General features: G+C 43.3%; 1 protein-coding gene across 1 annotated transcript; it reads right to left on the bottom strand.

The window, feature by feature from the left end:
* Nucleotides 1-213: 213 nt before the first annotated feature.
* ZP2 (zona pellucida glycoprotein 2) lies at nucleotides 214-11956 on the bottom strand (the record flags this gene model as incomplete). The annotated part of the gene is made up of 18 exons (XM_082713073.1): nucleotides 214-359; nucleotides 1470-1553; nucleotides 2163-2259; nucleotides 2331-2466; nucleotides 3079-3268; nucleotides 3433-3557; nucleotides 3659-3750; nucleotides 3834-4021; nucleotides 4668-4794; nucleotides 5750-5931; nucleotides 6025-6121; nucleotides 6863-7021; nucleotides 7399-7437; nucleotides 8208-8576; nucleotides 9949-10043; nucleotides 10432-10515; nucleotides 11717-11805; nucleotides 11895-11956. The coding sequence occupies 18 exons, from the start codon at nucleotides 11954-11956 to the stop codon at nucleotides 214-216; spliced, it is 2361 nt and encodes a 786-aa protein (XP_082569199.1).
* Between the last annotated feature and the right edge of the window lie 130 nt (nucleotides 11957-12086).

Raw genomic sequence — 12086 nt, 5'->3', positions numbered from 1 at the left:
GAGTGGAGGTCAGAGAAAGCTGAATGACAGGAAACAATTAAGTCCTGAATTTCCTTATTCTTATCTACACAGCCAAAGCCCATTAGGATGGTGGAGAGGTTCTACATGACCTCTACCGAGTGTGACCCCGAGAAGCCATCCTTGAACTCCATGTAAGGTTAATGAGGTAAGAGCAAGCAGCTTGCTTCATTCAACCACTTTATTTGAAAATCCTTAGTGATTTAACATCATGATTCTTTTCTTGCGGAGGTAGCTAATGAGACCTGGAGTTGCCAGCAGGCCTGCTAAGGCAGCCACAACCACCATAGTCTTAAAAGCAACATATCCGGCAGCCTTGGGCTGTTTCGAGTCCACAGCATCTGGGAAGGAAGGAGACATTCAAGTCTTAAGATCATTAAAAATCAAAAGGCCTAAGTTAAAGTCTGAGGCTGCCCAGCGAAGTGATATGAAGCCTCACAGGGCTCATTTGGGAAGCTCATAACAAGGTATACAGTCTTACTCCTGGAGCCAACCTCCACCTCTCGCTGCTCTGCTCCCACAGCTGTTCCCACCTCCTCCTTGCTTCTTTTCCTTCTACAATCAGATGAACTGACACCCGAAAAGAACCTTACTGTTTCAGCCTTCTTAACATTATGGCACTAATAGAAATGATCCCGAGTGCATGGTTTCTTGCAGGTTGTTAGGGATTTAAGGCCACTTACTTTCAAATTATGGGTCTGTAATTAAGACCAGCTGGGATCAAGATAGGAGATATTAACAAGAACACAACCTAGTACAGAATGAAGTTTGGCAGGAGTAAGTCACATGCCTTCCGATTGAATAGTTCACTTCTAGAAAGATATCCCAGGGGTGCCTGAGTGTTTCAGTCAGTTAAGTGTCTGACTCTTGCTTTTGGCTCAGGTTGTGATCTCAGGGTCTTGAGTTAGAGCTCCCAGGATGGGATCTGGGCTCAACCGAAATCTGCTTGACATTCTCTCCCCCTCTCCCTGCCCCTTCAGTTTGTGTTCTAAAATAAATCTTAAAAAAAAAAAAAAAGCTATCCTGGATTTGTGTAGTCGGCAAAGATTTAAGAGGAGGATTCTACTGGAGCATTAGTGACAAAATTGGAAATAACCTGGACACCCATGAATAAAGACTGTGGTTAAGACAGAGCCATGTGGATGGAATCCTATATAGCTGTTAGCAGTGAGGTAGTTCTCTGTGCAGATTAAATGCTTCAAAACAAATAAAAAAAAATTTACAGCAAGTAGGTAGAATATGTGATAATGATGTTTTCACTTGCATTAGAAGATTTTTTTTTAAGGGGGGTTTTTGGAAGAGTACACAAGAAACTTAGAGTTATGGCTAGGAAGAGAGACTCATTCTTTTATTATTTAGGATTACCATAGGCATGTATTATTTGTGCATGGTTAAATTTAACAAAGCCAAGAACTTGAGTCCAGGAAGTGCCCTAGGCTTTAAATCCATACCTCTGAGTGAAGAGCCATTTGACAACAGGAGGATGGGTCCCGGGAGACTTACTATCATTTTCTCTTCTTCAGTGGTACCTGTGGCTGGGGACAGAGATTGGAGTTAGTATCTGACCTTGGGAGTAGTGACCCAGAGAGAGGTGTGTCGATGAACTTAGACAACATCTCTGCCGAGTTCCCTGCTCTATGTAGGGTTTTGCCTCTCCAACCTTTGTAGGAGGGCATATACTTTACTGTAAAAACAGAATAAACTCTCCAGAAATATCCCCAGGAAGATTAAGTTCCCAGTCTACCCAGACTTTGCAAGAGTAACTTTGCAGAGTCACCTGTGCAGAAGATCAGGCTCCAGTCCATGTGCAAAACCAGACTTGCTCATAGTCTGATCCAGAACTTGCCATCTCAGCCTTATCCTATGGGCAGGGAGGCAGTCCTCCCTGAGGTTTCTTGGAACAAGAAACCTGAGAACACTTCTTAGAAGATAAAGAGTCCCAATAAAGCCCCCCACTTTTTTTTTTTTTTTCATTTTATATGACTTGTACACTCATTGGTACCCACTAGCAGCCCAAGATCAAGAGTTGTAGGCTCTACTGACTGAGGCAGTCAGGCTCTCCACAGCCTGACTTAAGGTTTCCAGTTCTGAGAAGATAAGGCTTGCTTTGAGGGCTCATGGTAAGGAAGACTTGAAGTTTTTACCTCGCCTGTGTCTGAATGACACAGGGCAAGTCACAGAACACAGAGGGGAGTCTGGAGAGAGTTGATTGCAGATTAACGCGCTGCAGTGGAAGTAGACCTGGAGATAGAAGAGTCGAGTGGAACTGATGCACTCACATTCAGTCTGTCCCAGGGGACTTAATTGCTTACCAGGCTAGAGAGTACTTGGGCCTCGGATACAAAGGCAAAGGTCTTCACATCGAACCTCTGATAGTGATTAGGATAGGTCACAGATGAACCAACTGGATGGAAGGTAGTTCTGTGGTTGTCTAGATTGTATTCACAGCTGGGAGGCACACACCAGGGCAGAACATCAGCAATGTTATTCCCTACCCCCCCACCCCAAGTTTGACTCAACAATTGCCCAAATTCAGCCAAATGTATTCTAACACCTTGTGAACTGTTCTACCTTCTACCTGTGCCTTTTATTTAATATACTTTCTGATGTGGTCTACCCAACAATATCCAGTCATGAGTTGTACATATTAGTTCTATTTTTCTAACATAGTAATACAATTTAAGTACTGATTAGTTTGCTAGGTAAGCCTATCAGGAGTCTCAAGTTTTATATGTAGTTTTTATATTGGCTTAATTCTTCCTACTAATCTGAGTGCCTAGTATGTCCCAGGCAGTTAGACTGGTTACTAATGAACACAGACAAAGATCAGGGCCTTTGTGACCGTGCTCTTCTGAACCCAGGAGGGTTTTATTTCCTCTTCACTGTCACTTTTTTTTTTTTAAGATTTTTTTTTTAAAAGTAATCTCTACCCCCAACATGGGGCCCAAACTCATAACCCAGAGATCAAGAGTCTCATGCTTTATTGACTGAGCCAGGTAGGTACCCTTTCGCTGGTAATTTTTCATTAACGGAGCTACCTTATGGGTGGAGAATACCTACCCATCCATGATAATATTCCACTGGGGAAGTGAGGCTGGGTCCACAGTGGATGTTGCCCAGCAGTCATCTAAGACCAGCTTGATATTGGGGTCAGCCCTATTAAGGACTCTTAGTTCCAGGTAAATTGGTTGGCGGAGGTATCTCACCACAGGGTACTCCTTGTCCCCATAAGGTCGAAGGTAAGATTGGTCTGAAATGGAATAGGAACATCTTCACTGCGCAAGTTGTTGATGGTTGCAGTATGAGCTAAAGCATCATTACTATTCCATTAGTCTGGCAGCATCAGAAAGCTCAGGTTGGGGCAGAGTTCTCTGAAAGTATTTAAGCGGGGTGTCTTAGGTTATGATGGCTCACCTGGGTAGGTCTGCATGCTCAAGGCAAGTGGACCTGGCCTCACAGAGGCCACTGGAGGAGGAAGGCTTTGGACATCAGTGTTTATTAGCAGGTCATCTCTGCTGTAATGGCACCTCACAGTCATTCTGTAATGAATGTGGGGAGGGGCCAAGTAGTAAGAAGAACTTTAGGTTAGAAGACTGCTTTAACCTAACGTGGAGCTTAAGAAGTAGCAATTTCATCACACCTGAATTCACTATCTCTGGAAATTGTGCGTGGAGGGAGATCCGCCCAGAGAGCATGTATTTCATTTTCGTAGATGACTTTGTCATTCTTGAACTTAAAATTAGAGGAAGGTTAGAAGTGGGTGACCAGTGATCTTATAGTCCAGTCTTAACACCTCGAAGTCTGCTGGTACTCACCTTATGTCTTGTTCCGCATCTGCTCAGGGGGATATGAAATACTGTCAGCCCTTGAGATGGAACCTTGAAGGTAGGTTGGCAGGTTGAGTCCCCCACCCTGAGGGTATCCAAGTTTAGAGCTGGTTTTGTTTGGTGGCTGTAGACCTTGACATCCATAAACCCATTTTGGTTGCACAGGTCACCTATAACTAGATGGTGTTAAGAGTTTAAAGAAACATGTCTGCCATATTAATGGTCCTCTACCAACCTTCAAGTCCAGATGAAGAGGACTGTGAGAAAACTCTGAGGGGCTAAAGGGAGTTAAGGGTCAGATTATGGCTTCAAGTGCAATGTCTTGTGTCATTATGTATCTTCTTTCAAGTCTCGCAAATCCTGAGTGGTTTGAGGAAAGGAATAGGTGAGGGGTGGTTAGTTGATGCAGGAACTAGTTTTTCCCATTGGCCTGATGTGATATGGTAAATAAGTAAGCACAGAGACAGAGCCAATACTGAACAAAACCACCTATTCCACATCCTTACGCAATTTGTAGGCATTTGGGTGATGTCCTTTAAACTTTAGTAGTCCTTCTGACTACAGGTTGGAATCAATCTTATTTAGATAATGGGCTCAGGCTCCTAATGCAGAATATATCCTGGCTACTTAAACATGGATCCATTATAGTGAGATCTACCCGTATATATATTTTGGAGATACTATCTTCTTAGGGCTCTGTTCATGGCAGCTACACTGAGGTTTCTGATCTGATGAGTTTCCTCACAATGTAAGCAATACAGAGTCTGAAACGCTGTATGTTTTCCCCTATACACAAGAGCTGAGGGAGAAGAGATTTCTTACCTACAGAAACCGGTGACTCACAGACACACTCAGGATAAACTACCATTGATACAGTCTCACGTTTGAAGGTGAAGGTCAGCTTGAGTGAAGCTAAGTCGAACTGATGGGGTAGGCATTTTTCAGAGGACTGAAAGGAGACAAGAATGTCGATGAGCAGCTGCAGCCATGTGGGCCCAGCAAAGCCCACAGTGAGGCAGGAAGGAAGTACACTGAATACCTGTAGGGCACCCTCCAGAATTAATCGGGTTTCCCTTTAAACCAGAACAAGAGAGAGCGTATCACTTCTCCAGATCAGGATGCTTTCCTAGGCAGGAAATTTATTGCTTTAAACTCATGCCCTGAAATACCCAGCTCTGCATGCTCTTTGTATTAGATACCGAAGCCTGAATTAACAGATCAGATTCCAAAGAGCTGAGTACTCGGCCAAGCCAGGTCTGAGTAAAAAGGACTCTGCAAATGTTGTCAGATGTTACTGCAAACCACCCCTTACCCCGACACAAGATTACTCTCTGCTCTCCCTGGCAACTGCATCTGTTAAGAATGGCCTCAGTAAGAACAATTGAGGACAGTTTTGTTTGGATCAAGCTGCCCTATTAAAAATAGGTTATAAGAGGGTCATCATTAGCAACTTAAAAGCAGTGCAATGAATGGAGGGGGGAAAAAAAAAACCACACACAAGAAAACTTCCATTGCAGTGGCTCAAAGAGGCTTGGTGTTTGAGAGTGAATTTCAGTTATTTAAAAATTCACTTAGGCAAAGTGATCAAATGAGGCCTTCCAGAATTTGAATCCATTATATGGATAATTAAGAATTTATGGTCAAGGTCCCTGGTGGCTCAGTGGGTTAAGCCTCTGCCTTGGGCTCAGGTCATGATCTCAGGGTCCTGGGATCAAGCCCCACGTTAGGCTCTCTGCTCAGCAGGGAGCCTACTCCTCCCACCCCCACCCTCTCTCTGCCTGCCTCTCTGCCTACTTGTGATCTTTGTCAAATAAATAAAATATTTAAAAAAAAAAAGAATTTATGGTCAAGCCGTCAACTGTGCTTCCAGCTAGGCTTCCATAAAGTTCATGCTTGGAACATACTTTGATTTTGAGTAGGGTTTTGCTGAAGTGCAATCTCAAGCCCTTGGATTCTTCCTTATAAATCCCATGGTCATGCAGCTGGCTTAGAGCAAAGCTCCTGTTTTCAAAGCTCACAGAGGTCAACTTCCAAGGAAACTCCGGTATGGTGACCGTCACATGTGTGGCATTACAGTTCACGGGATCTAGAAGGAATGGCCGACACGATGTCTGTGATCAGCTTTAAGGCCCCGGAACAGTGTCTCCCACAACGGAGATGCCCTTTCCTAGGGCCTTACCTGATATACAAAGCACTCGTGTTGTTAAGATGAGCTTCTGCCCAATAGATTCTTGTATCAACTTCAGAGGCGCAGTGTAGAGGTGCCTGTTGCCTTGCTGAGCGTGAGGTTTGGGGTAGAAACAGTTTTAAAGACATCTGTTTACTTGAATATCTAACCAATGCTGGAAGAATTGTCAGAGCAAACATATGCTTAAGTATTGACACTATTTTGGTCCGAGTAGAATTTAAGCATTCTGCCTAGGGACTGTTCGTCAGGTGTTCTAGTTTTAAAATCTTGTATTTCGTAACGTCTGGCAAATTAGTGTTGTCTACTGATAGGACCTATTGCTAGGCAGATGTGAGCAAAAGCTGATTTTATGGTAACAGCATTCAGAGAAAGTGTTTGTAGGACTCCACCCGCACATTTATAATCAATGACTAACAGGGCTGTTCTTGTTAAGATGGCGGACGTGTAAGTGCTTTCTTAGGTGCCAAGACCTGTTCCAAGTACTTTGGCACATTAACTCATTAACTTCATGTCTTGGTCGCTGGCCCCCCAAAGCACCAATTCCTACAGTAGAACCATATTATAGGAAAATGATAAAACAGAACACCTTAATTCATAGAAGAATTTAGTACCACCTCCTATCACATTATAGAATCAGTATTCATCTATTGGAAGAACAATCTGTTCTATTCACCTTTGCATCTTTAGTTTTCAGTGCAGGGCTTAGCACATTAAGATGCCTGTTAAATCAGTTGTATTCTCAGTGCATATGAACACATGGTTGAGAGGACATTTGGACTTAGAAATACTGGTCTGTGCTGGGTGGTGGTACAAGGAGATTCACACCTACCACATAGTCAGTCACTCCGATGGCATTGAATGGCATTTGGATGCTCAGCTTTTGTTTCTCGTCGAAGAAGATACTATATCCTCGGGTCACAGCCTCCTGCAAAGTCAGAGTTTGGACTTTTGCACCGTCACCAATCTCCATGATCCATCTCGGCAGAGTCTTGGAATCATAAAGACACAAGTTTCATTTAGAGGGCTGGTGCTCATCTTAACCCCGAGACTATTTGTCTATTTAATGTTTTATTTCATTTTTTATTTTTTAAGGTTTTACTTGTCAGAGAGAGAGAGAGAACAAGTGTGCACATAAGCAGCAGGAACTGCAGGCAGAGAGAGAAGCAGGCTCCCAGCTGAGCAAGGAGCCCAATGCAGGACTCGATCCCAGGACCCTGCGATCATGATCTGAGTGGAAGGCTGACACTTAATTGACTGAGCCATCCAGGCATCCTATACTTAATACTTTAAAATCAGGATTCAAGTTCGGTTACTTTCACTATATAAGTAAAGTTACTTAGGTAATTTAAAAAGTTACTTCCATACCGAATTTTCAGCCATGTCTGGAAGAACATTGAAGGTAAACTGAAAAAAAAAAAAAGAAACCATGATGTGAGGTCTTGATTTAGAGGAGCAAGTTTCTGAAATCCCACTACCTGACAGCATGTGCAAGATGCCCAGAGCAACTGCTATGCAGTTCTTACACTAAGAGGCCTGATAGTGGGCATAGTAAGAAAACGCACAGGCCCACTTGTGAAAACTACCCTGAGCTTCTGATTGGAAGATCTAAGCTCCCTTCCAGTTCTAAGTTAAGACAGTGGATTCTTAGGTGCACATTTTTTTTACCTTCATGCATAGGAATCAATAATTAGGTCAAACCACGCAGTTCTATCATTGTTCTAACAAAACATGAATGTATTTTAGTTGTCCATTAACAATATTTGTTAGGTTAGACTATAAACGTCCTAAATAGGTGATTGGAATATTGTGCTTTATAACTATATACTATCATCTGGCAAAGAACCTGGGACATGATAGCTATTCCATTTGCTGAACGATTATTATTAACATGACTGCAGCTACCAATGAAATCTTTTCTACTACCAGGTATGATGTTCTGAGGACTGTATATACCCTCTCAATTCTTATCACCACCCTTTGAGATATTATTGCCCCCTCTTTTGGACCTGGAATCAAAGGTTCAGTGTGGTTAAGAAATCAATCCAAAGCCACCCAACAAGTTAGTAGTTGAATACAGAATGGTAAGCCTGACCCAGTTCCAAACCCCAGCTCTGTGTAGACCAGCACATTCCCCCTGCAGTAGCCATGAGAAGCAGTCACCCTGCTTCACTCACAGACATGGAATCCTTTGTGCAGATAGTGGATCCGGCATGCTCCTGGGTTTCTTCTGCTTGTGCAACTGGACATCTGATGTGATATATGAAAGTCGTAGATGGTAAAGCAGTAGTGTTGTCCAGGAGACCGATGGCTATCAGGTGCTGCCCATGCTGTGTGTAAATGGCACGATAAGAAGAGTAAGTGTTGGGACCTCCGTGGGAAAGCCAAATCTGTGATACCATTGGACCCAGCTGAGTAGTCCAACTTGAGGTTACCAATATCACAGGTTCTGGAAGGTACCTCATTGCTCTATCAACAGACTCTACAACTAGCCCTTTTAGATATCCCAGGAAGACGCTGGTCTTGGCAGCAAATAGCTCCTTGAGCTTCAGGGATTGGAGTTCTATTTTTGAATTCTTGACATTTACCTTTGTCTGAATATCATGGTTCTAGCTAATTTGGAGTCTCTACCCAAGTCATTCTCACATGTATTGAGCACCTACATAGCAGTCATTGCTCCGGGTGCTGGACAGAGCCAACTTTGGTATTTCCCCTGGTTTAGGAAAGTCAGAGTTTCAAGTAAGGGAGAGCCACCCTTTTTCTATAAAATATCAGTAAATATTTTAGGCATCTTAGGCCACATATGATTTCTAGCATGTACTTTAAGTCCTTAAAAACCTAACCATTCTTAGCTCAAGGACCATTACACACATGCACACGTGCATACCATGAGCTAAATGTGCCCATCCCCAGGTTTTAGTTTGCAAACCCTTGATCTACAGGAAATCAACCCTAAGCTCCCAAGTTGCTAAGGGCTATTTCAGAAAGGGAAAAATTACTGAAGATCCTCACCGTGTAATTAGATGAAGTGGTCAGTTAAATATGCAGATTTCTACCGTGTATCTCAGACCTAAGTCATCAACTAAAGGAACTAAAGGAACTAAGTCTATACTTTCCCAATTCCCCAAGGGAGTCTTTGCATACAAGCTGGAGAACTGCTTGACGGGTTTCTTTTACTGCTCCCAATAACCCTGATTAGGCAATACCGTTGCTTGGCAATGGAGAAAACCCTATTGCTCAGCTGCTGTTTTCCTTCCCACACCTGTTTTTATAGCATAGCAGTTCTGTTTGCCAGCACCAAAATAGCCTTCCCTTTCCCATGGAGGTTACAGATCAAAATAGCTCCTTTTGAGCGTTTGTTCTATCTTGTTGCTGTGCCAGGTTTTTCATCTGCATCTTATCATTCATCTTTAGATACCCTTTGAAGAGGGTGCCAAGCAAAGAAAGATTAGCTCACTTGCTAGAGATCACAACTAGATAGTGGCAAAGCCAGGACTCACACCAAAGCTCCAACTTCAGGATTTCTCTACCTCAGCGTTATTGGCATTTCAGGCCTGAAATCCCTGTCAGAGGGGGCCCCCTGGGCAAATGTGGGCTATTGAGCTGCAACCTCAACTTGTACAGACAGCCCCCCCACTCTAGTTGTGGCAGCCAATAAGGTCTTCAAAATGTTTCCAAACACTACCAAATATTCCCTGGGCAGACAAAACAGAAAGCAAAAACAAAACAATACAAAACAAAAAACAAAACAAAACAAAACAAAACCAACCAACCAATGTCCCAATGCTTAAGGACATTGAACAACCCTGGTTGAGAATAAAAGCTCTACTCTCAAGCCTATACCCTTAATTAGTAGGGTTACTAGTAGTAACCACTAGGTTACTCTTTCCCAAATCACTCTTCAAAGCTATTACTTACCACTCTCTTGGTACAGGTCTCATATGGGACATTCAGGGTGAGCTTTTCTGAGTCCAGGATGGAAATGCAGTTCCATGATTTAAAACTAATGGGATCTACAGAAGCCAGAGCAAAGAGCCAAAAAGTACATTTCAGTGGGAAAGTAAACCAGAGCTATATAGCCAGTCCTGCCAATCCATTTCTAAGTGATTTCAAACCACTTCACGTTTTATTGTCCCATCTGGTGATAGGACCCAAGCTTTGAGAGATGCTGTGATTTGCAACTAAAGAATTCCCAGGGGATTCTGAGAGAAGACACATTTCTGAGGAAAGACAAGGTCTTCCACTCTTGGTGGTATCATGCAAATCAGAGACCCCTAGGGCATCGTGGTAATTGGATGCCAGTTGCTCCCGAGCGTGTATTCTGTTCACCTGAAAAATGGGGCTAGCCTTGAGCCCAGGCCTTCCTACTAAGACCAAGGTAAGAATATCCACATGACCTACCCACCACAGATGCATGCCATTTTTCGGCGCCCAGATTGCTTGGAAATTCCAATACCATTCTGTTTTCATTGCAAATGACAGTACCTGAAGAGAAAAGGAAGCAACTGGAGTATATCTGAGCTGTAGGAGACAGGATTCCTCCAGAAGGATATGGAGGACCTCTTCTCCAATAGGTATCAAGGAAGGGTACCATTTTTGAGAGGCAAAGCTTGACCCCCCCACCCTCAAGGAGCTCACAGATTGGTGAAAAGATATACTTACTGTGCAAGATACTAACTATAAGAAAGATATCAAATGCCTGGGACTTTCTGAAGTTCTAGCTTAGGTTTAACCACGCATACAGAGACCAGTCTAGAACCTTGACAGCAGAGCTGATGGAGGTGGGGATGGTAGGTCTGTGAAGAACTGGAGAAGAAATGTTCTGTCTAAACACTTTTGAACTTGCAGTTTAAAAAAAACAAAAAACCCCACAAAAAACCCTACATGGAGCACCTGGCTGGCTCGGTGGGAAGAGCATGTGGGACTCTTGATCTTGGAGCGGGAAGTTCGAGCCCCACATTGAGTGTAGAGATTACTTAAGTAAACTTCAAATGAAATGCCCCATGTAAGCCAAAGGACACTTCTTAAAGGCTAAATTCTTTTTTTAGCCTTTTTTTAAAGGCTAAATTCTACTTATAATCTGCTACTTTACATCCTCTCACTCAGGTGAAAGTTTGAAAATCTCTTATGAGTGGAACAACTTCAGTTTTGTCTGTTATGCTGATGCTTTCCTTAAGTACAAGTTTGGGTTTGAAAATGACTACTCTTGAAGATGGGGGCTTAATATTGTGTTTCACTGTTCTTTAGATAGATACCATAAATCTTGAGGTAATGAGGGAGTAGAAAGTAGTATGGGTGTTTTTGTTTTGTTTTGTTTTGTTATTTGACAGAGAGATCACAAGTAGGCAGAAAGGCAGGCAGAGAGAGGAGGGGAAGCAAGCTCCCCACTGAGCAGAGAGCCCGATGTGGGGCTTGATCCCAGGACCCTGAGATCATGACCTGAGTTGAAGGCAGTGGCTTGACCCACTGAGCCACCCAGGTGCCCCAGTAGTATGGGTGTTTTGCAAGATCTTTTGTTTAGCTAGTATAGCAAGCCATAGGAGAGCAATGGAAAAATCTTCTGACTTGATCAATGTAAGAAAGGGGTGAGTCGAGATTGTCTGAGCCGTATTCAGGTTCCCTAGCTATCGAGTTGCAACCTGTTTTAGAGATGCTAAGAGCATTTCCCCTCACCCAACAGGCATACCTGGGAAGACAGGATCTCCCAACTGAAAAGCACCTGTTGAGTTCACTGAAGTCACAAGGATGAAGAATAAAGAAAGTGACCTGTAGGTGCTAAAAGGGGATTAGAGAGGATTAAGGAGGAATGAATTCCAACAGATAAGGCCATTGTGTCCCCTCTCTCTACTGTCAGGATTACTCACCTCCAATCTGCTCTAAACCAGCTTGAGGGGCTCCCACACGCTCCCTTCTGTCTGCACGCCATGACCAAATGTATCATCAAATCAGCCAGGTAGGTGGGTGGGCGCCTCCTTTTTTTTTTTTATAGCAGAAAACAGGATGTGACCCTGCCCTCTCCCATTGGAGACACCTGAGTCCTCTCCAGCCCTCCGAGC

Source organism: Mustela nivalis (assembly GCF_964662115.1).
Source record: "Mustela nivalis genome assembly, chromosome: 19".
Classification (NCBI taxonomy): domain Eukaryota; kingdom Metazoa; phylum Chordata; class Mammalia; order Carnivora; family Mustelidae; genus Mustela; species Mustela nivalis.
This window is presented reverse-complemented; position numbering and strand designations above follow the sequence as displayed.